The sequence below is a fragment of the Chanodichthys erythropterus genome, chromosome 3 (genome assembly GCF_024489055.1).
Source record: "Chanodichthys erythropterus isolate Z2021 chromosome 3, ASM2448905v1, whole genome shotgun sequence".
Classification (NCBI taxonomy): domain Eukaryota; kingdom Metazoa; phylum Chordata; class Actinopteri; order Cypriniformes; family Xenocyprididae; genus Chanodichthys; species Chanodichthys erythropterus.
In genome coordinates, this window is record NC_090223.1 from 8182725 (window position 1) to 8205199 (window position 22475).

A 22475-nucleotide genomic window follows, 5' to 3' on the forward strand; every position below is an offset into this window, starting at 1 on the left:
TATGGCGAGTCACGAAGTTACATACGGTCTGAAATAGTCCGAATATAAACACTTATTATAAGTGTACCATAATGATTCAGGATAAGACAGAAACACGGTTTGGAAAATGGATTCATGTTGTATATTCTCATTATATAATTTTTGTACATTTTTAACACAAAAGTTGCGGACTGCAGCTTTAAATACACGAATATTCGTTTTTTTACTAGCCCAAATATTCGAATACAATATTTTGGAAAAATGCCCATCACTACTAGCCAGGCAAGTTCACGTAAAAGTACTCTGGACAAACTGTTAACTAACCTACAGCTGCCTGGGCACAAATATTCCCCAGCAATTTGATGAGATGACTTACTGTAGGATATGGTCCCACATCGATCACGATCAGTCTGTAGCCAGATGTGAATCAATGTGACTGACAGATGTCCTCCTCTGTAGCTAACTACTTCAGCGAGCATCTGAATCAGTACGCGAGCCCGTGAATCACAGAATGTGTCGTTGGAATCAGAACATAAATATTTTTGTGGCGGGAATATCTAAATCTTACCCGGATACAGTAATTCTATGTTCTGATTGGCTGTTCGGTAGCTATATTTTTTTTATTAGATTAACTGGTGCGTGGCAGGGCCTTCTGAACTCTATGGGGAACTCGCTTGATTCCTCAACTTGTTGTGCATTATCCTGGAGATTTCTCTGCGTGAGAAATACAAGGTGTGGCGTGTGAGCGTGTGAACGGGTTGAAATGCGTGTGTCTCACGCCCAATGCGCGAGACTTGAGAGCCCTGCATTCCAGAACTAATGTCGGACTAGTAACAGAATCATGGGGATTGGTCAATTAAGCACTTGTTTTTCCTAAACACTTGAAAGTAACTCTGAACAAAATCAAATACAACATAATATAGTTAAAAATATTTTAATTAACATTCAAATGACAGATAGAACCAGTTAGATTAGAACACAGTCTGGGGGTCAGAACACAGGACCCTTAGGGTGCATTCACACTTGTCTTGTTTGGTTTAATTAAAACGAACCCTGGTGCGATTGCTCAGTTAGTGCGGTTCATTTGAACATATGGGAATGCTGCCCTAAAAAGAGACCCTAAAAAGGACAGAATCCTCATGCATGTCGGTTTTTCTTGTCATAGTTGCGAGTTTGCCCATCACAGGCATCAGACGCACGTCTCGTTTGTGTGTGTGACGGATGGATTCCTGCCACTGTTTTTCCCAGCTGGCCAAAATACCATCACACGCAGGCTACGCTCTGCTATGCACACACAATGAGCGCATTTACCTCAGCACACAGCATTGTTTGGGATTTTTGTTAAGTTCCGTCTCAAAATAGGCAATACGTCATAAAATCTGACCAATTACATTGTGAATGTATCCCTATGCCTCAAGGTTCGGTATCTTTTGGTTCGGTGATAAAATTGCCAATCTGAATGCTAATTGGACCAGGACTAAATGTTTTTTCTTCTTCTTTGGTCCGGACCAAATATAACCAAACGAACTGAACTACAAGTGTGAACGCACCCTTAGAGCCAGCTAATGTCTGGGGGTCAGAGCAAAGCACAACCAGAACCAGCTAGAACAGCCTGGGACTCAGAACACAGGACTAGACCCACTTGTATTAGAACATTAGCCTACTGTCATACTCTACAACTAGGCCTTTTAGGTTGAGGCAGCTTCTTTACCACAACATGTGCCACATCATTCTCCTCGAGGGTTTTTTTGCTCCAGGTTGTCTTTCCTGGTGTTTTGCCTTGGCATGATGGCTTTTCTACAATGTTTATGACATTATAAATAAAACACATGTAATGTAATATTACATTAAAATATTTTTAAGACTAAATTTAACTTGTGCCTCATGTCTCACTTTACCCCAAAGCATTTGTCTCACTTTACCCCACCACTATATTTTAGAAAAAAAACAATCTCTCTTAGCAATTCAGGCTAATCTTCAGCTAGCATCATCACATGGTTTTATATGTTGATAGTTCATCAACATGTATGATATAAGTTTTTCTACCCGAATCATTTTGCTTTGGCACAACAGTTGATTAAGTTGACCACAAGAAAATTTACTTTTACATGCAAAAAAAATATTTTTGTGAAAAAAACATGCTTAGCACAGCACCATGAGGTCCTCTCCTTCATGGCCAAGGGGAAATGTGAGGGGCTTGAAAACATAATTGTCACATAACCACAAATGTGTTCCATTGCCGAGATACAGGGGGTGTCTCACATTACCCGATGTCTCACATTACCCCACTCTCCCCTACTGTACTAATTTATCTTTATCTGATTTACAATGAGCAGAAATCTGTAAGAAATGTTACAAACCATAGATAAAATAACTGCTGATAGTGAGCTATGATTTCAGATCGCTCTTTCAATAGGAAAAAATATCCCACCTTTAAAACAGAACTAAGCAGGATTTGCGAAGCTCCCCCTACAGGTTCCTTCAGTGAATCACACTGTCGTAAATACTCCAAGCGCAGCTCTGGACTACAACGACTACAACGCTCACCAGCGCAGTGGTTTTGCAAATACAGTACAATCGATGGAGGTGGGTAATTTTCGAAATTGTCTTATAAAGTCATAATATACATAGATATCAATAATAAAGGCCTTTATTATGGATATCTATGATAATATATACATTGTTTTTGAATTGCCGTAAAGCATTTTGTCACTCTCGCGTGAACGTGAACATGAGGTGAGATTGTGTCGGGTCGGCGCACCTCAAGTTGCAAGTGCTGTTTTCTGGCGTAGACGTGCCAGAGGGGGTCAGTGCTCAGCTCAAACACACCACTACAAGTCGATTAACCATTGTAAGGACTTAGAAAACTATTTATGAAGGTAAAAAAAGTTACTTAGTTGTCAGTGAACTATGAGGGCAAAAAAAACCCAAAAACAAAACAGAAACAAAATAATAATTCATTAATCGTAATCGAGGTAAAATGTTCAATTAATCGAGGTTTTGATTTTTTTTCTAGCCCTACTTCTCACTCAGAACATTTATTATCCAAAACAGCTTATCTGACACCTGTAAATACAGTAGATCTGATAAATAATGACTTTCTTTATCACTCAGGTTATATAGTGCTGATGTTTATAGTGTTTGTTATAGATCAGACTCAATCACACTAATCTCTGTCTCTCTTTATCTGTTCCAGTACCACCTCTGTCTTCAGGTGCTGTAGCAGGGATTGTTGTCGGTCTGCTGCTGGTATTTTCAGCTGTTGTAGCTGCTGGTGTTTTTTACAATCGTCACAAAGTCTCTGAACTAAAGAAGCCAATGAGTAAGTATTACAGCTGATACAGCAAGAGGAAAAACACCGAGCTTTATTGTTGTTACAGTTTAAATGTATAATACAATTTTTCACAATTAATATTTCTACCTTTTTAGCAGTTCTACTTGTGTTTGATTTAGTGCAGTAATCAATGATTTGTGTGATTTTTCAGAGTTGAGCTGAATTACATTAATACTAATTACTGATTCTCTGTCTGTTTTTTTAAAATGCTGATTTCATGTATTTCATGTAGTTTTGTTCTTTTGCTATTGAAGGTTGACCAATGTAGCAGAAACAGCCCTGAAATCATCCTGCTGTCCTTTTTTTTTGTCATTTTAAGTTTTATTGGGGCTGCCTGAGCTCTTCATTCATTTAGACATCATAGACTATTAAAGGATTATTCCACTTTCAAATAAAATTGTCCTGATAATTTACTCACCCCCATGTCATCCAAGATGTTCATGTCCTTGTTTCTTCAGTCAAAAAGAAATGAAGGTTTTTATGAAAACATTCCTGTATTTTTCTCCTTATAGTGGACTTCAATGACCTCCAAACGGTTGAAGGTCAAAATGACAGTTTCAGTGCAGCTTCAAAGGGCTTTAAACAATACTAGATGAGGAATAAGGGTCTTTTCTAGCGAAATGTTCAGGCATTTCCAAAAAATACAACTGTATATGCTTTATAAACACAAATGATCGCCTTGCACATGCTTCCACCTTCCATGTTCTTCAAAAAGCTTACACTGTATGTCCTACACCTTCCCTGTTCAATTTACGGAACAACCGTGGCGCCAGTTCCAGTTGTATTTTTTTTTTTTTTTTTTTTTAAATGACCAATCGTTTTGCTAAGACTCTTATTCTTCATCTAGTATCGTTTAAAGCCCTTTGAAGCTGCACTGAAACTGTAATTTTGACCTTCAACTGTTTGAGCTCCATTGAAGTCCACTATAAGGAGAAAAATCCTGGAATGTTTTCATCAAAAACCTTCATTTCTTTTCGACTGAAGAAAGAAAGACATGAACATCTTGGATGACATGGAGGTGAGTAAATTATCAGGAACATTTTATTTGAAAGTGAACTAATCCTTTAATACAGAAACTCTAAACTGAAAAACAAGAAAATGTCAAGAGATTTTGCATGTCTATTACCACATCATCTCTGGTCAGTTAGTGATATTTATCCCTATAAAGACTGAGATAGTTTATTCTAAAATATAAATTAATCATTGGCCCAGCTTTACGTCATTGAAAACAGGAGCACTTTACACAATAGTTTTTAGAGCTCATGTTTGTCAAACAATAAGCAAGTGTCATCTGTCTAAAAGCTTAGACAGATGACAATAAGTCTTGCTTATTGGAAGGCATGTGATTGAGTGTAAACGGACAAAAATATGAGTAATTATTCAGTGATTGTTTTCCTCTTCACTAAAGCTCTCAAAAAGCAACACAAAAGGTTTTTAGGCACAAACATACACTACCGTTCAAAAGTTTGGGGTCAGTAAAATTTTTTTAATGTTTTAAAAGAAGTATCTTCTGCTCTCCAAGCCTGCATTTATTTGATTAAAAATACAAATAAAAACAGTAATATTGTGTAATATTATTCCAATTTAAAACAGCTGTTTTCTATGTCAATATACAGTAAAGTGTAATTTATTCCTGTGATCAAAGCTGAATTTTCAGCATCATTACTCCAGTCTTCAGTGTCACATGATCCTTCAGAAATCAATCTAATATGATGATTTGCTGCTCAAGAAACATTTATTATTATTATCAAAACGGTTATTTACATTTTTATTTCATGATGCTATGATGAATAGAAAGTACAAAAGAACAGCATTTGTCTGAAATCTAAATCTTTTGTAACATTAAACACTACCGTTCAAAAGTTTGGGGTCAGTAAGAATTTTAATTTTATTTTTGGGCATAGAAATAAAATGAATACATTTACTCATCAAGGATGAGTTAAACTGATCAAAAGTGGCAGTAAAGACAATTATAATGTTAGAAAATATTCTATTTTAAATAAAAGCTGTTCTTTTGAACTTTCTATTCATCAAAGAATTTTGAAAAAAAAAAATTGTACACAACCGTTTTCAACATTGATAATAATCATAAATGTTTCTTGAGCATCAAATCATCATATTAGAATGATTTCTGAAGGATCATGTGACACTGAAGACTGGAGTAATGATGCTGAAAATTCAGCTTTGATCACAGGAATAAATTATATTTTACTGTATATTGATCAGGGCCAATCGTTTACACAATGATCACGTAAACGATTGGCTGATGTTTTTAAGGCCCTACCTCGTGCACAGATGATGTATATTAATATTATTCCTTTCAGTGCTAAAATAGTCTAAAATAGACTTTTATCAGTTAGTAAAGACGGTTTCAAGTAATATTGCATAAATGTATAAAACAAAACATCCTCTTTAGCACCTTTAAGCTGCACATATAGGTTCAGAAGACAGTAGCAGATGAACTGTATTTCTGTTGTGTTTAAAAATCATCTCTGAGCTTTGAAAGCCTCTATAAACTGTTATTACATTGTAAAGAGCTGCAGGAAAACTCTTCAGAATCTAGTCATTCATTTGGAAGAACTTGAGGACGAGTGAATAATGATAGAATGTGACAATGAGTGTGTACTTAAAACAGATGTTTATCTTTAATATAGCAAAATATTGAATGAACAGTTTACAAACAAGTTTGTTCCTTTGACTAAAACCTGATTTTTTTTCAGTGCTAATTCAGTGGTGAATTATTTAAGGGTTAGTTCAGCCAAAAATTTAATTTCTGTCATTTATTACTTGCCCTCATGTTGTTCCACACCAGAAAGACCTTCGTTAATCTTCGGAACACTAAGATATTTTTGATGAAATCTGAGAGTTTTCTGTCTCTCCATTCACAGTCTACTACTACTTTCAAGATCCAGAACATTAGTAAAGACATCATTAAAGTAATCCATGCGACTCCAGTGGTTTGACCTAAGTTTTATGAAGTGACATAAGGGCTTTGTTTGCACAAAAACATAATTTATGACTTTATTTACAAAATATTAATCTCCAATGTGCGTTCACATGACAGTGTCTGCTCTCAGGTCAACATAAGTTGAAGATAAACCACTGGAGTCACATGGATTATTTTAATGATGTCTTTACTAGAGTTCTGGACCTTGACAACGGTAGTTATGTGGACTGTCAATGAGGTACAGAAAGCTCTGCGATGATATTAAAAGATCTTCATTTGTGTTCTGAAGGTGAACAAAAGTCACAGGTGTGGAATGACTTGAGGGTAATTAAGTGACTGTTCATTTTGGGTGAACTAACCCTCTAACAAATTAATATATGTTAGCATGAAACATTACTGCATTATTGCAGATCTTTAGAAGTGATCCAAATGATGAAGTGATTATTAGAAGCACATTAAGAGTCACACTGGATCCTCTCAGTCATTCAGTTCACTCTCTTACAATCTCCTCTCTTTTCTCTGTTTCTGTGTGCTGCTGTGACATGAAGTGGAGACAGTCGGAGAGGGAGAATCTCTCACTCTAACCTCTGGCATTGAAATAAACAAAGATGATCAGATACAGTGGCTGTTTTTCGGAGATGAAAAGAAGACTGTCATAGCTGAAATCCAGAGAGGGACTGGAGAGATCACTGTTCCTGATGGGAAATTCAGAGGCAGACTGGAGATTGACAAGAAGACTGGATCTCTGATCATCACAAACACCAGTACTGATGACACAGGAGTCTATGAACTGAGGATCACAGGCAGCAGACTTGTACAGAACTTGTGCAGAAGACTTGTGCAGAACTTGAACAAAAGATTCATTGTTTCTGTCAAGGGTGAGTCACTCAATGTTATGATTACATTCTTCCACATATATTCAGATTTTCTGTGGTATTCACATGCAGACACTCTTTTACAGTATTGTGTCCTTACATAATTTAGCCTGAGGGTGGCGCTCTAATGCGGATTGACTCTAAGTGCACACACACATGCAATCTACAAGTTTCTATCCAAAGTTGTGAATTTACTTATGTGGATAAACATTCACAGCCACGACACCACACAAAGATACAGAAGAAAATGAATGAAAACATTTTAGACTAATAAATCTTATAAATAAATATAAATAACTGCAGAAAGGCCACACTGCAGATGCATTTTGCATGTCGACAAATCAAATCGTCTAAATTGCCTGTGCGAGCAAGCTTTAATTCATCTACAGCGCAACATCGATGCACTGAAAAACAATAAAAAATAATTTACAGAATTGAATTAGGACAGAATAAACTAGAATGTACATTTCCTGAAGAAAATGTGAATGGTGCTTGCAGTGGCAAAACTCGACACTCTGTTGCTAGGGTGTTTCTAGGCAATTGCTAAAGTTCAAGTTCAAGTTTATTTGTATAGCACATTTCCAACAGCCCCCAGGCTGACCAAAGTGCTTTACAGAAGAGATAGAATTACACACATACAACAAAAAAGAAACCAAAGAAAAATATATATATATAAAACCACCTTTTAAAAGTTAACATATCATGGAAATCAGTACACTAAAGAAAATAAAAAAGTTTTCAGCAAGGACTTAAAAATAGGCAAGGAAGGGGCCAGCCTGATCTCTAAAGGTAGAGTATTCCAGAGTCGTGGCCCTGCTACCGCAAATGCACGCTCACCTCTACGCTTCAGTCTAGTGCGAGGAACGACCAACAAAGCCTGATCACAGGAACAGAGGCTTCTGGGTGGAGTATAGGAGTGAAGGAGTTCAGATAGATAAACAGGAGCTTTGTTATGTAGGGATTTGTAAACAAATAAGAGAATTTTAAAGTCAATTCTCTGACAAATCGGCAGCCAATGAAGGGATCTAAGAATCGGAGTGATGTGCTCATGTTTGCGACACTTTAAGAGAAGTCTGGCAGCAGCATTTTGGACTAGCTGAAGTCGGGCAATTTGAGATTTAGATATACCGCAGTATAAGGAATTGCAATAATCTAGACGCGACGTAACAAATGAACAGATTCACTAAAAATCTTCTGTCAGATAGGTATGACTGAAACCATTTCAGAGCGTTTGCTTTTAGACCTACCCAAGACTCTAGTCTAGCTAATAGTAAGGAGTGGTCTATGGTATCAAAAGCGGCTGATAAATCTAAAAGAATAAGAACCACAGAGTCCCCAGAGTCAGTGGAGAGGTAGATGTCGTTTAGCACTCTCAAAAGGGCGGACTCTTAAAACCAGACTGAAAAACCTCATAAATAGAATTGCTAGTCATAAAATGTTGAAGTTGATTCAGCACAATTTTCTCTAAAACTTTTGAAATAAAAGGCAAAACAGAAATAGGACGAAAATTTTTCAGGACAGTGGGGTCCAGTGAAGGCTTCTTGAGCAGAGGAGTGACTGTGGCGACTTTAAGGTCAGCAGGAACAGAGCCAGTTTGGAGACATTAACAAGAGATAACAGACCAGGCCCAATCGAATCAATAATTAATTTTAAAAATTTGGGGTGAATAATATCACTCGGACAAAATGAGGGTTTAAGATTGACAATCACCTTCAATTCCTGGAGATTGATGGGTTTAAAAGCATCCAAAAATGCAGAGGCAGGTGACATAATTGGAGAATTGGCTAACGTTAAGGTGGGACAGACACCAAGTCTTAAGTTCGTAATTTTGTCACTAAAGTATCTCAAGAAGTTTTCACATAGAGCATCAGAGGCAACAGGCAAAGTGTTAACAGAAGGATTGGTAACAGATTGAATAATTGAAAACAAAACCTTCGGTTTAGAATGATTAGTTTCAATTAGGTTAGAGAAATATGCAGCTTTTGCAGACTTAGCTGCAGTCTGGAAAGATGTAAGTGAGTCTCTGAACATTTGAAGAGAGATATGCAGCCTGTCTTGTTTCCATTTACGTTCTGCCTTTCTGCAGTTTTGTCTTAAGAGACAGGTATCAGAGTTTTGCCACAGATCAGATTTAGATTTCTGTTTGTGGGGCTTAAGAGGGGCAGTTGCATTTGCTGCCTTAAGCCAGGCAGAGTTCAGGAGGCTCAGATGTTGATCAGCATCCAAGTCAGATAATGGTTGAACCAAGTTCAATTGTGAGCAACATTCAGCAAAACACAAGTTGAAATTTGTGCTAAACTGAGGAGAGTAGAAACGAGAGAGACTTACAGTTGTATTAGAAGAATGAGAGAGATACTGTGAATAATATAGGCTTATGGTCAGAAATCATAAAATCTGAGAGCACAACATCAGTCACATCAAACCCATATGAGAGTACAAGATCCAACGTATGACCCAAAATATGTGTAGAGTCATTTATCCACTGGGAAAGATTAAAAGCATTAATAATATTAAGAAACTCATGTGATAAGGGGTTAGACGGACAGCAGACATGGATATTAAAGTCACCCACCAATAGGAAGCGGTCGTAATTTGTGGCAATATTGCCAATCAGTTCGGTGAAATGCTGTATAAAATCCTTAGTGGAGTGCGGAGGACGATAAATCACCACTAGACATACAGGACCGTTCCAGTCCAAATGAAGAAACTGAGCCTCAAAGCTGGAGAAGGCCGTTCCAGGGACCATTCGACAGCGTGCAGAGAGGGAGTTCTTTAAAATAGTTACTATGCCACCCCCGCGTCCATTCGGACGAGGAGAGTTAAAAAATGTACAGTCAGCAGGGATCAGTTCAGAAAACGGAGTTAGATCACCAACCTTTATCCAGGATTCTTTGATGAACATAAAATCCAAGTTGTGAGCTGAGTAAAAATCATTTAGTAGGAAGGTCTTGTTCACCAAAGAACGGGCATTTAATAATGCCATCTTCGGTGGAGGAATGATAACAGGAGATGAGGACGCTCTTTTTAGCGCTTTTTAGCAGTCACTCCCCGACGTCTGGAGCCGAGGCTCCGGAACGAAAAACAGGGCTCGGGTGCGCGGGGAGAACATGACGAAGCCACCGGTATGCCACGTCCCGCGGGCGCCAGATAGTAGAACCGCTGTAAGGCGATTTGCGGGAAGGATTCGAGAGAAAACCAGCCCACAGGTGAGCCTTTAGCTTCACGATATATCCTCCGCGGTTTCCTTGTTTCCTCCTTCGCTTTCTCCGCGGGATGCTGAGGGGCCACCGGCGGATATGTCCCGGGACAGCCGATGTGAACGGCTCATCTGCCTTATTAAAGGAGCAGTCCACAGCTAAAGTGTAAGAGTTTGTAAATGAGGTCGCAACCGAGTTGCGGTTATCCTAGCGTGCTTGGCGGTCGTAGGTTAAAAGCGAGTAACAGTTTAAAAATAGAGCAGACCACCAGACAAGCGACCACAGGAGCGATAGACGGCAGGCCCAGTACAGAGGCGCCATCTTGTCAAGACCCAGTCGTGTAAACTGACAGAGACTAAAGCGTTCTGTGTGGTTGCTAGGTGTTTGCTAAGGTGTTCTGGGTGGTTGCTAGGCAGTTGCTATGGTAACCTGTGGTTGCTAGGGTTTTGCTAGGTAGTTGCTAAGGTACTTTGGGTGGTTGCTAAGGTGTTTCTATGCGGTTGCTATGGTGTTCTGAGTGGTTGCTAGGCGGTTGCTATGGTAACCTGGGTGGTTGCTAGGCAGTTGCAATGGTAACCTAAGTGGTTGCTGGGCAATGCTAAGGTGCTTGGGGTTGTTGCTAAGGAGTAGCTAGTGTGTTCTGGGTGGTTGCTAGGCAGTTGCTATGGTAACCTGGGTGGTTGCTTACTAGGGTGGTTGCTTACTGTGTTACTAGGTGGTTGGTAATTGTCACACAGATGGAGTTTTTATAAAGTTCTTAGCATGTTCTTAGTCCACTTTAGCACTTAGCTAATCACTATTAGCATGTAGCTATTCACTGTTAGCATTTGTAGCATGTTAGAAGTCCAGTTTGCTAGCATGAGTCAAAAGAGCCAACCGCCATGTCTCTACGATGTTCTGCTGCAGAGATAAAGGTCTTGCTAAACGGTTGCTAGGGTACTTTGTTTGGTTGTTAGGGAGTGGCTTGGCATCTGTTAGTGATGATACTCCAAAGGCTGCTTGACAATATAAACCAACCCCCATGCCTCTGTGACATTCAGATTTGAAGATATCCCTCTTTGGGTTTTGGTTGCTAGGGTGTGGCTTGATAGCTTCACATTGATCCTGAGAGACTGATTGGTTGTCTGAGTGAAATGAGCCCACCCCCTTGTCTCTATGTCACTGTGATCAATAGTGAGAGATATGAGTGAGTGAGAGAAAGGGTTCTAAGGGCCTGCGTGTATGTGTGTGTGTGTGTGTGTGTGTGTGTGTGCGCGTGTGTGAGAGAGAGAGAGAGAAAGTGACAGTTGAGATTCAAATTTCTGAACTTTCTGCCATTGAAAGTCAATGGGACTTTTTCACGCTAGTCAGCTCATTAACGCTGGCCGACAGAAACGCGCCAGAGTGTTTGTTGTTGTTGAGCAGTAGGACATGAGCTGTTGGCACAACTTGCATTTTTGGATCATCTTGTACCATCCCAAAGTGCATCCAATTCTACACTTTAGATTTTCTTATCCCAGACATTGTTAAAGGTTTAATCCTCTGTTGGTCACGGATCGTGGAAGTGAAACTTAAATCTGTCACAGGGTGGTTGGATTTATTCACACACATTAGAAATATTTATCAACAGATTCTTTCTTTTCACGTTTTATTTACAGCATTAAAATAATAGGCTGTATATTAACCTATTGGGAGAGAACTGGTATGTCTATATACAAATAGGTTTATCGAGCGCATCATATCTCGTCTCATAACACCTGAAGATTCGACTGTGAGATTGGTAGTCAATCAGACGACTCCTATCGAAGCTTTGAATTGTCGACCTATGATAAGTCTAGGTTTATGTAAAGTAACACAAGAACAAGTAGAGCAGACTAATTTCTGCCCCAATTGATCTCAGTTAGGACACACTGTATTTCCATATTTCTCCACAGACTAACATTGGGAGAAATGTGGAATCTGTTGAGGGCAGAAACATCATGAATCAGCGCAATCATCACACAGCCTACCTGCCGAAACCAATACACCAAGTATTAGTATTTCCAGCTCAATTTATGACTAAAAATAGTCTACAAACTGAAAATACTTATTGCAGAACATATTTTGGACCGATTTAGTTTTGCGCAGGCCTGAACTGACCATTTGGGAGCAGCTTCCATAGCAGATCTATACTGATGTAGAAATCAACACACTGTAATGTCAGGATCAAGACCTTCTAGAGGAATTAATGGACAGAGTTCAACCATTCTTGACTGAAAATGTGTTCAAATGTGTCTCTATTTTATCAAAGCTGTAAGACTCAGAAAGGTCATGTGGTATTTGTTCATGAAGTCAACTGTAAATACAGGCAGTTTCAGATTAATTAATTTGAATTGAACAATAATGAATTAATGAATGAATGTATTTAGTCAGAGCTGGTTTGTGGTGTTTCAGACAGATGTGGTTCCTCAATGAAGCAGCTTCAGACAGTCTTCTTTCAGATGCTGTTGTCTGTTCTGAAAGTGTTCTTCACACAGACTGTGTTGCTTCTGTCTGCAGGATTGTTTGATCAACTTTATCAGTCACAATCCTCCTCATTATTCCTGATCATTATTGAACTGCAGTACAGTCATTATCTGATCACAAATCAAACATTCAGAAGCGCTTCTTCACACAAACACAATTCAACACACTCATATTTCATGTCATTTGAGTGGATTTTTACTCTTAGAAACACAGACTGGAGTTCAACACAGTTTCATCAGTCAAACACACATGAGCTGTAGAGATTTATACTTACATTCAGATTTCTACAATGACAAGTTGAGCTCTTTTCATCTTAAAATAGAGTAAATGATGTGTTTGTGATCCAGTATGTCAGGTGTGATATGACAATGTTTCTTCTGTTTATTTCTGCTGCTGTTGGTTTTCTGCTTCTGATTTCTCTTCTGTATTTTTCTCTGTTTCTTTGACAGATGAAGTGAATTCAGTGTCAGTGATGATGGGGGCGGATGTGACTCTACGTGTCAATCCTGAAATACAGACAGGAGATAAGATATTCTGGATGTTTGGACATGACAACCGTCTCGTAGCTAAAAACACAGAAGAGAAGTGTGAAGAAGAGTCTGAGTTCAGTGATGATAGATTTAAAGACAATGTGGATCTGAATCATCAGACTGGAGATCTCACCATCAAGAAAATCAGATTTAACCACAGTGGAAAATACAAACTAAAGATCATCAGAAATGGCAACTCCTCATTCAAGTTATTCACTGTTATTGTTTCTGGTGAGTGAAATATTTACTTTCATTGTCATTATGATTTTATTTTAGATCAGTATTGTGTCGTTCTTAAAGCCAAAAGTGTACATTCATTCATCATTCAATCACTCTCCGTCATGTCGTTCCAAATTCAGAAGACGCTCTCCTCAACTCACCTTCAGGAAATAAAGCTCTTAAAGTTTTAGGACAAAAAGATTAGTATCTCCTTTCTGTGCACAGTCTCCTAAACTAATGACCAGTTCACCGTATAGACACATGAAAACCTGTGCCAAGACCTTCAGAGCCAAGACTTGAACCCACAACTTTGGAGAGAGCTGAAAATGGCTGTCCACTTTATGTAGAAAACTAGCAAAACATTTGTACAATAAATTTCTAATGGTTAATAGATCACTCATCAACTATTTGCCTTGATGTCTCAGAGAATCAACTACAGATCACGGCCCGTATGTATAAAGCCGTTCAGAGTCAAATTTTAGTCTTAAGTGTGTCAAAATTCTAAGAATGATGTAATTTTACTCTTATTTTTAGATTCATAAAGGTTCATAAGTGTCAAGACTAGGTCTTGGCTCTTAAATTATTTAAGAAAGCTGTAGAGGTGTCTTAACCTAGTTAAGAGCAACAAGATGGCAGCAAAGAAGAGGAGACACAAGCTTTTCAACAAAGATAGGAGTTATATGATGACATGGAGTTGATAAAATGATATAAACTTAATTGTCAATAAATATTACTTAAACAATAATTAAAATGTTTAATGCATTTTAACACATTTAAAGGTGCTATATGCGATTTCTCAAATTTGTTGTTGAACGCTGTTGATATTTTAAATAAACAAACACACCCCTCTCTTCATTGCAAAACATGCAATTACACCTCATTCTCTAGCAGGCGTCAGTGTGCAGTAGTTTACTTGAAAAACTCACACTCTGGCCTCTGTTACACACGTAATGAGAGCGGATGTCTGTTTATCACAGCTGACGCGAAACAAAATGCTTCACGAAAAATAAAGCGCAGATGATGAACGAATGACAAGGAAGCACAAAAGATGAACATACAGTACAAGAGTAAATACAAACAAGAGTTTCTTGTTAATCGCCAACAATTTTGCTTAAACCATCAAAATATGAGGAAAATATTTTTATTTTTATGTTTATATTATTTAAATGTTTTTAAATATGACATTGACTATAAAATAATCAGTTTTTAATATTTAATTTGTTCTCTCTTGTTTTTGCATGTGTTCATAATTTATTTGTATGACACTGACAGCCTGGCCAAAATTAATTTGAAATAATTTGAAATTTCATTTCATTATCACACATGAAACAACTGACTCCAACCACAGCTACAAGATGCTTACATCTTTTAACACATTTTTAAAAATATTTGAATTAAGGTTGAAGATGTCAGTTTTCATATGGCTGAACATCACATTTGGCCTCTACTCTATGGCAGTTCATTGACTGACCATCAAACCAAAAGAAAGCAAAAGAAAGCCACTTTTATGTTGACTGTGGGCTTCCCTGCAGTTGTTGGAGCTGCTGATGAACTCATGACACATCAGCTCTAACTGTAAATAAGGAGACATATCTAAATAATAAAAGATTCCACACGATCAATACTGATTTGTGATAATTTTGCACAATGCAAAGCTATTGCTTTTAAATAAACACAAACGTTTTAATATTTACATTTTTCTTTTTATTGTTTTATATAATAACATTAAATGACTGGTGTTGTGCTGCTGTGACTTCACCCTTCCAGGCTCGCTACTGGCTGATTCAGAGGTTGAGGGCAGCCATTTTGAATTGACATCATTGTAGTCCTTAGTTCACAACGCTTAAGTCAGCACTTAAGAATCAGTCTTACACTTTACTAAAAGTTGCTTTTAGCTTCTTTATAAAAGTCTCCTTCTCTTAGAAAACTCCTACTCTTTACTAGGAATTTTTTGACACTTAAGTCAAAACTTAAGACTGTTCTTAAGAGCATTTCTGAGAAGTTTTATACATACGGGCCCAGGGGCCATATTCACAAAATATCTTAAGGCTAAAAGTAGCTCCTAACTTGCCGATTTAGGAGAAACTCTTAAAAATAATGGGCATGTCAGGCCTAAATTTAGGAGTCCTAAATGTTTGCTCTAAGAGTATTTCACAAAGCATTTTAGCACTAAAACTAACCCCTAAATCTGTGAAACATTAGCAATAGTCAAGAGGAGTCCTAAACCACCAAGACCAAATCAGAAATCACTAAAATGGCTGTCGGTTGTCCGCCTCAGTAGTCCGTCCAGATAAAATGTTCAGACTGCATATCTGCAGAGAGATTTTCGCTTTTTTTTTTTTTTTTTTTTCTTTGGTTTGTTTGTAACTACATTTCCAAAAACTGTCAGTAGCTATCTTCCCTAGTCGAGCTTCAATCTTAGCCTGTCTGTCCTAGTGTGCACTACACAATGCATTATCAAATCACTGATGCGAAACATTGCTTGTGTTGTATTCATGTCACCTCCTGTACTGATCAGTGTGTCGCCTTTAAGTGACCATGAAATAAAAATTCAGTCTGTCTGTTTCCTGAATGCATGTATTACGACCCGTCTAGGTTTAATTGCAATAAATAAATAAAAGAAAAAAGAATGCCTTCCCCACCCAGTCGTCAGACCAAAAAAACTAAAACAAAAAAACAAACATAGAAAATAGATGAATAAATAAATAAATAGATTCAGGATTCAACAAAAATGATTAACATTTTATTAAGATGAAAGAAATTGAGTAAATAGACATTTGAGAGTTTCCAGGATAACTTAAACCAGTGGGTGCATAAACTTCAGGAAGACCCAAGGCCCAAAATAACAAACAAAATGGGTAATAAACAAAAATATCCAAAATAACTTCCCTCCAAGTATCTAAGTAAAATACAACAAATTACCCTTACTACACTAACAAAAACAGAGCGAACTTAGTTTCAAAAGAAAAGGGCGGGTCATCCCTAAAGAACACCTTCACTGTAAAGCAAAGAAAATGTAACAGAATCAAAAGGAATGGACAATGTGTAAAAGTGGTCTGGCAGCTGGAGAGGAGGCAGGAGAAGTGCGACTGGCCCGAAGTCACAACAGCTCGCCGGCAGGAAATGGAAGAGATGGTTTTAAACCCTCACTCAATAGCGGTAGTCCAATCCCGGCAGAGAGAGGTGGAGCCGTCCACAGAGCACGGATTATGTGATATCCTGCTTGACACCAGCAAAGCAAAAAATACACACACACATACAGAAATCGCAACAATAAAATAAATAAACCAAATTAACAATATACAGAATTACACAATTCTGTAACAGCATGTTATTGATCTGATTGTAATTTATAGGTTATTTATTTCTTGACCTTGTAAATTATAACCCGTCTTCCAGTGAATCTGCTGACTTCTCTCTGGTGATGAACACAGGACTTCTTTGATCATTTAACTCACTCTCATCCTGTTCCTGCAAGCTTTTATACGCTTCACTTACTCTAGTGTGAAACAGGCTGATGTTTGATTGTTATCTGTCTTGTGATCGACAATGAAAGTTTTTCTGAATGACCAGAAGAACATGTCAGATGCTCTTTGAGCAAATTATTGTTTGTTTGAGGTGAATTCAGACTTTTTTCACACATTTTTCCTCTATTTGCTTCTTTTAGTTTAAAAGAGTATCTTTAAATAGTCAAGCTCAACTAAATCTGTAGTCTGATGTTTGTTGTGTGGATTTCAGGCTGTTCTGTTGGTCAAAAACACACATTAGATTTGAGTTCAACTCATTTAATTAATTTATATCTTCATATAGATTTCTATAATATGGTAGAATCAGAGAAAGATGAGTTCATTACTGATATTTATAAACTGAGTAAATGAAACATTTGAGATGTTCAACAATTGATCAGTAATGATTTGTTGTCTGATGATGTTAGTTTCTGTTTCTGATTTCTGATCTATATTTCTCTGTTTCTGTGCTGCTGCAGGACAAGTGAATAAATCAGTGCTGAAGGGACGTTCTATCACTCTGAACTATAAAACTGAAATACAGAAGGATGTTAAAATACAGTGGAAGTTTGGAGAGAAACTCATAGCTGAAATAACTGGAGAGAACCGTGAGAATCCTCAATGGACTGATGAATTCAGAGACCAAATGACGCTGAACCCTGAGACTGGATCTCTCATCATTCAACAAACCAGACCTGAACACACTGGATTATATAAACTAGAGTTCAATACCAGAGATTATTCAACATTCAGACTCTTCAGGCTTATCGTCTGGGGTGAGTAACACAAAGTCTTTCAGTGAAACAGCAGCAGTGTATATGACAGACCTTGTGTCAAAATATGATGATAAAAGTGTTCAGTTGTGTTATATTAATGATGGAGAAACTCTGAGCTGTTCATCATATCACTGCACTGCTTCCATAGCAGATCTATACTGATGTAGAAATCAACACACTGTAATGTCAGGATCAAGACCTTCTAGAGGAATTAATGGACAGAGTTCAATCATTCTTGACTGAAAATGTGTTCAAATGTGTCTCTATTTTATCAAAGCTGGAAGACTCAGAAAGGTCATGTGGTATTTGTTCATGAAGTCAACTGTAAATACAGGCAGTTGCAGATTAATTAATTTGAATTGAATAATAATGAATTAATGTATGAATGTATTTAGTCAGAGCTGGTTTGTGGTGTTTCAGACAGATGTGGTTCCTCAATGAAGCAGCTTCAGACAGTCTTCTTTCAGATGTTGTTGTCTGTTCTGAAACTGTTCTTCACACAGACTGTGTTGCTTCTGTCTGCAGGATTGTTTGATCAACTTTATCAGTCACAATCCTCCTCATTATTCCTGATCATTATTCATGATATGTCTTTTTATTTCTGCTGCTGTTGGTTTTCTGCTTCTGATTTCTCTTCTGTATTTTTCTCTGTTTCTTTGACAGATGAAGAGAATTCAGTGCCAGTGATGAAGGAGGCGAATGTGACTCTACGAGCTAAAATACAGACAGGAGATAAGATATTCTGGATGTTTGGACATGACAACTGGCTCTTAGATAAAAACACAGAAGAAAAGTGTGAAGAAGAGTCTGAGTGCAGTGATGATAGATTTAAAGACACAGTGGATCTGAATCATCAGACTGGAGATCTCACCATCAGGAGAATCAGAACTGACCACGCTGGAGAATACAAACTAAAGATCATCAGAAATGGCAAATCCTCATTCAAGTTATTCATTGTTATTCATATTGGTGAGTGAAATATTTACTTTCATTGTCATTATGATTTTATTTTAGATCATCATTGTGTCATTCTTAAAAGATAATTCAGCCCAAAATGCCCTCATGTCGTCCCGACTTTTATTCATCACAAGATTTCTGTCTATCCATTAAAAGTGGGGAAACAAAACTTCAAAGCTCCAAAAACTCCTCAAACTTCAGCAGTTTGAATTTGATCCAAATTTTAAGAAGTGATGTGAATGATTTAAATGTGGAAATTTGAAACAAAATTAAATCTTTCTTCACAAAAGATCTTCATTGTGTGAGATCTCTCTGATGCACATTAATGAGAGAATCTCAGTGGTCAGCAGTGCAGATCCTCAGGTTATATCGGGAGAATGACCGTTTTATGTGAACTCGGTGTTACTGGAATGACTGACTTTCTTTCTATGGAGCACTAAAGTGTTTTCCTTCCATATAATGGTGTCCAATGTTGTTTGGACCCAAACATTTTTCAAAATATCTTTTTTTTTGTTTCACAGAATAAAGTAATGCAGATTTGGGATGACATAAGTGAACTATCCTATGGCAAGCCAAAAGGGTCAGAATTACGCTATAGATTAATCACTTTTACAATCAAACGCTGTCAAATACGGCGATTTAAACAGTATTTGTGCCACAAAATACGCCGGTGTGATTACAAACGCTGTAAAAAACACGAAAATCTGTCAGTGACACCGTATTTAACGGCGTTTTAATGTGCATGAAAAGCGCCACTTTTACGCTGTCCATATGACACCATAAAAAATGTTGTTTTGGTTGCACAGAGCGTGTTTTGCTTATAATATGAGTCATGCCCATGATTTCCACAGCCAGTATGTTTGAATGGTTTTCACCCAATCAGTGGTAACTGAGTCAGACCAGACCAATTCAGCATGAATCATTTTAGCCAAAGGAGTGCCTTGATAGGATATATTTATGTACAATAGCCTATAACTATAACTATTTTCATCTCTACTAACATTAAACATATTAAAGATCACACCTCTTTATCATACTTTAATGTAATTACTAAGATTTCATGTTCAGCAATACCTACCCCATTCTATGTGTTCAACTTATTACCCAGATATAATATTTTATATTTTTATGTAATATTTCCAAAATGAGGAATCGTCCCTAGTATGACAGAAGCGAGATAGTGTTTAAAAGTTGTGCAAAATATCATGTGGTAGCAGTTGATAGCCTGCTTTTTAAAATGCCCGACTCCCAAACCGCATCGATCGCTGGCGTGGTCCGCACTTAGCAGGTCTGGTTTGAAAGAGTGCATGTTTGATTATTTCTTGCAAAGGCAAAAGCTAAATACACACTCTATGCCATCTAAGCTGGAAGTTCCATGGGCCAGATAAATAATTACATTTTAACACTCACCCTCTTTTCTATTCAGTATATGTTCTCTCTAAAAAAATCAGGTGTCTTCATTGATCTTCTGAGGGTTGTGGTCTGGTGCCGGCTTCTGCTTGCTGCTTGCTTGTATGCTCTTTCTTTCTTCAGCAAAACAACACAACTACTACTCCTCTACCACTACTACTATCTTCAGAGAGTTATAAAGGCCCCAATATTTATATTCTCTTTTGATGCACTTTATCTCTTCATTTACACACATATGGTTTCTTCTTGCATTAACATATTACCTGCCTGCATCAATTGCTGTGTTACTTGTCTATCGCCTTTTTTACTTGCGCCAATGCATTTTGTATTCACAGCAATGGCTTTATTATACATATTTATCAGATTTCTACCTTGCTAGACATTTATTTCCTAACTGTCTTCATTATCAGTTACACACTACAATGCTTCTCTCCTCCAGAACCCATGTTCACCTGCACACATAATGCAACAGTTGTCATCTCTACAGGATGTGGTTTACACTCTCGAGCCACAGCATGTGTTTTTGCATGTCACATTATGAAAACTTCATAGACCCCAGAGATTCTCCAAGTTCAACAATTTTCAGCTTTTTTATTATGTCTTTTAAAATCTTCATCAAATTGTTTAGAAGAGAACGCTCCATTTCTCTTGACAACATGAAGATGTATTTTTAATTTCACCAAGCTCATTGCACTAAAACCCCCACAGTCATCAAGCTTTCAGTCCATTTGAAGTTTGATTTTGACGTGACATAAAGCGGTGATATCTAACTGTGATCTGTTTACTTACTTTTCAATTAGTCTTCCCACTGACGCCATCATTTGTTCAGTGAAACTGACGCGTGGTACACACACGTCAACAAGAGGCGGGATTTATCGCACAAATCAATCGTATCCAATCATAACCAATTACATCCAAGCATAGCGCGATGGAGACATTGCCTTCTCTCACGTGACTTTCCCCCATTCATTCTCAATTACCCCCCACAAAACCCACTGCACGCCGGGGTCTGATGATTTTCTATGGTTTTCTATGAGAGGAAAGGGAGACATGACTCCTCTGTGTAACTTTACCTGCGGGTGTCGCTGTTTGGCAGTGTTCCTTAAGAAATATGCATGAGTTGTGCTCTTTTTAATGACATAATTTGTAATATTTGTGTTGTTTTATAAGTAATATGGATTATTTTCTCATCCTATTTTTTTGAGGAGGCACTGCCTCCCTTGCCTACTCGGAGGAAACACCCATGATGAAAAAGTTATTTAAGTTTAAATGTACAGGATTATTGTTTTTATTTATATATTTTTTAATTCATATTCATGTTTTAGCCCAAAAATAAATAAATAATATCAAGTCTAACCAGGTTTTATGCAAAAAAAAAAAAAAAAACTGAGAAACTTTTAGCTACTAGAGATCTGGGGCCGTATTCACAGAACATTTTATCTTACCACTAAGAGTTTTCCTAAATAGCAGTAAAAGTTCTTAGCTAAGAGTTTTCTCTTAAAACCTATTCACAAAGCTGCTGAGACAAACTTTTACCAAGGAATAGACTGAAGTCTTAAGCTAAGAGTAAGGGCGGGGTTGACCTCGTTGCTATGGAGTAAACACACAGTGATTGGCTGATGGGGAGGAGTCAGCGATTTAATCATAGAAATATTGTAGAATGAAGTGTCATGTTTCCATATTAAAATAAAGGTTTTAAAATACAAATGTTGCCCTATTCAAATAAATATTTTTTTTAATAAAAATGTTACCATAGTCAAAATAAAATGCCTATCTATCCCTCCGCCACCCTGCTTCTCACTCTTGGCTGGGAGAACTTTGGGTTTGGGCTAAATTTCAAGCTCGGAGCCCTCGATCCCTTTGGACAGCACACCAAATACGCTTATAATATATATAGAGTAAAATATACAGATCAATATATATATATATTTAATATATATATATATATATATATATATATATATATATATATATATATATATATATATATATATATATATATATATATATATATATATATATATATATATATATATATATAATATATATATATATATATAATATATATATATATAATATATATAATATATATATTGATCTGTTCAATCATTTGTGAGTGTGAACTCATGAAACCTTTGGCAGTGGTTAATCAGACAATATTTTTTTATTAAAAATTTATTTTTGGCATCTCATCATAGATTCAAATCTATAAATCAAATTGTATTGCATTTAGGAAGAAAAGGTTCAGCACCCAAGGCTCT

General features: G+C 37.1%; 1 protein-coding gene across 3 annotated transcripts in view; it reads left to right on the forward strand.

The window, feature by feature from the left end:
* LOC137017018 (uncharacterized) overlaps nt 1-22475 on the forward strand; it is a 90688-nt gene that overhangs the window by 12098 nt on the left and 56115 nt on the right. For all 3 annotated transcript variants that reach the window (XR_010894539.1, XM_067380906.1, XM_067380907.1), the window contains exons 4-8: nt 3176-3301; nt 6809-7138; nt 13266-13577; nt 17551-17847; nt 18511-18816. Coding sequence is in view for 2 of the 3 variants with exons in the window: in XM_067380906.1 (XP_067237007.1) it covers nt 3176-3301; nt 6809-7138; nt 13266-13577; nt 17551-17847; nt 18511-18816 (1371 nt within the window). In the remaining variant the exon portion in view is untranslated. The remainder of the gene's footprint in view (nt 1-3175; nt 3302-6808; nt 7139-13265; nt 13578-17550; nt 17848-18510; nt 18817-22475) is intronic.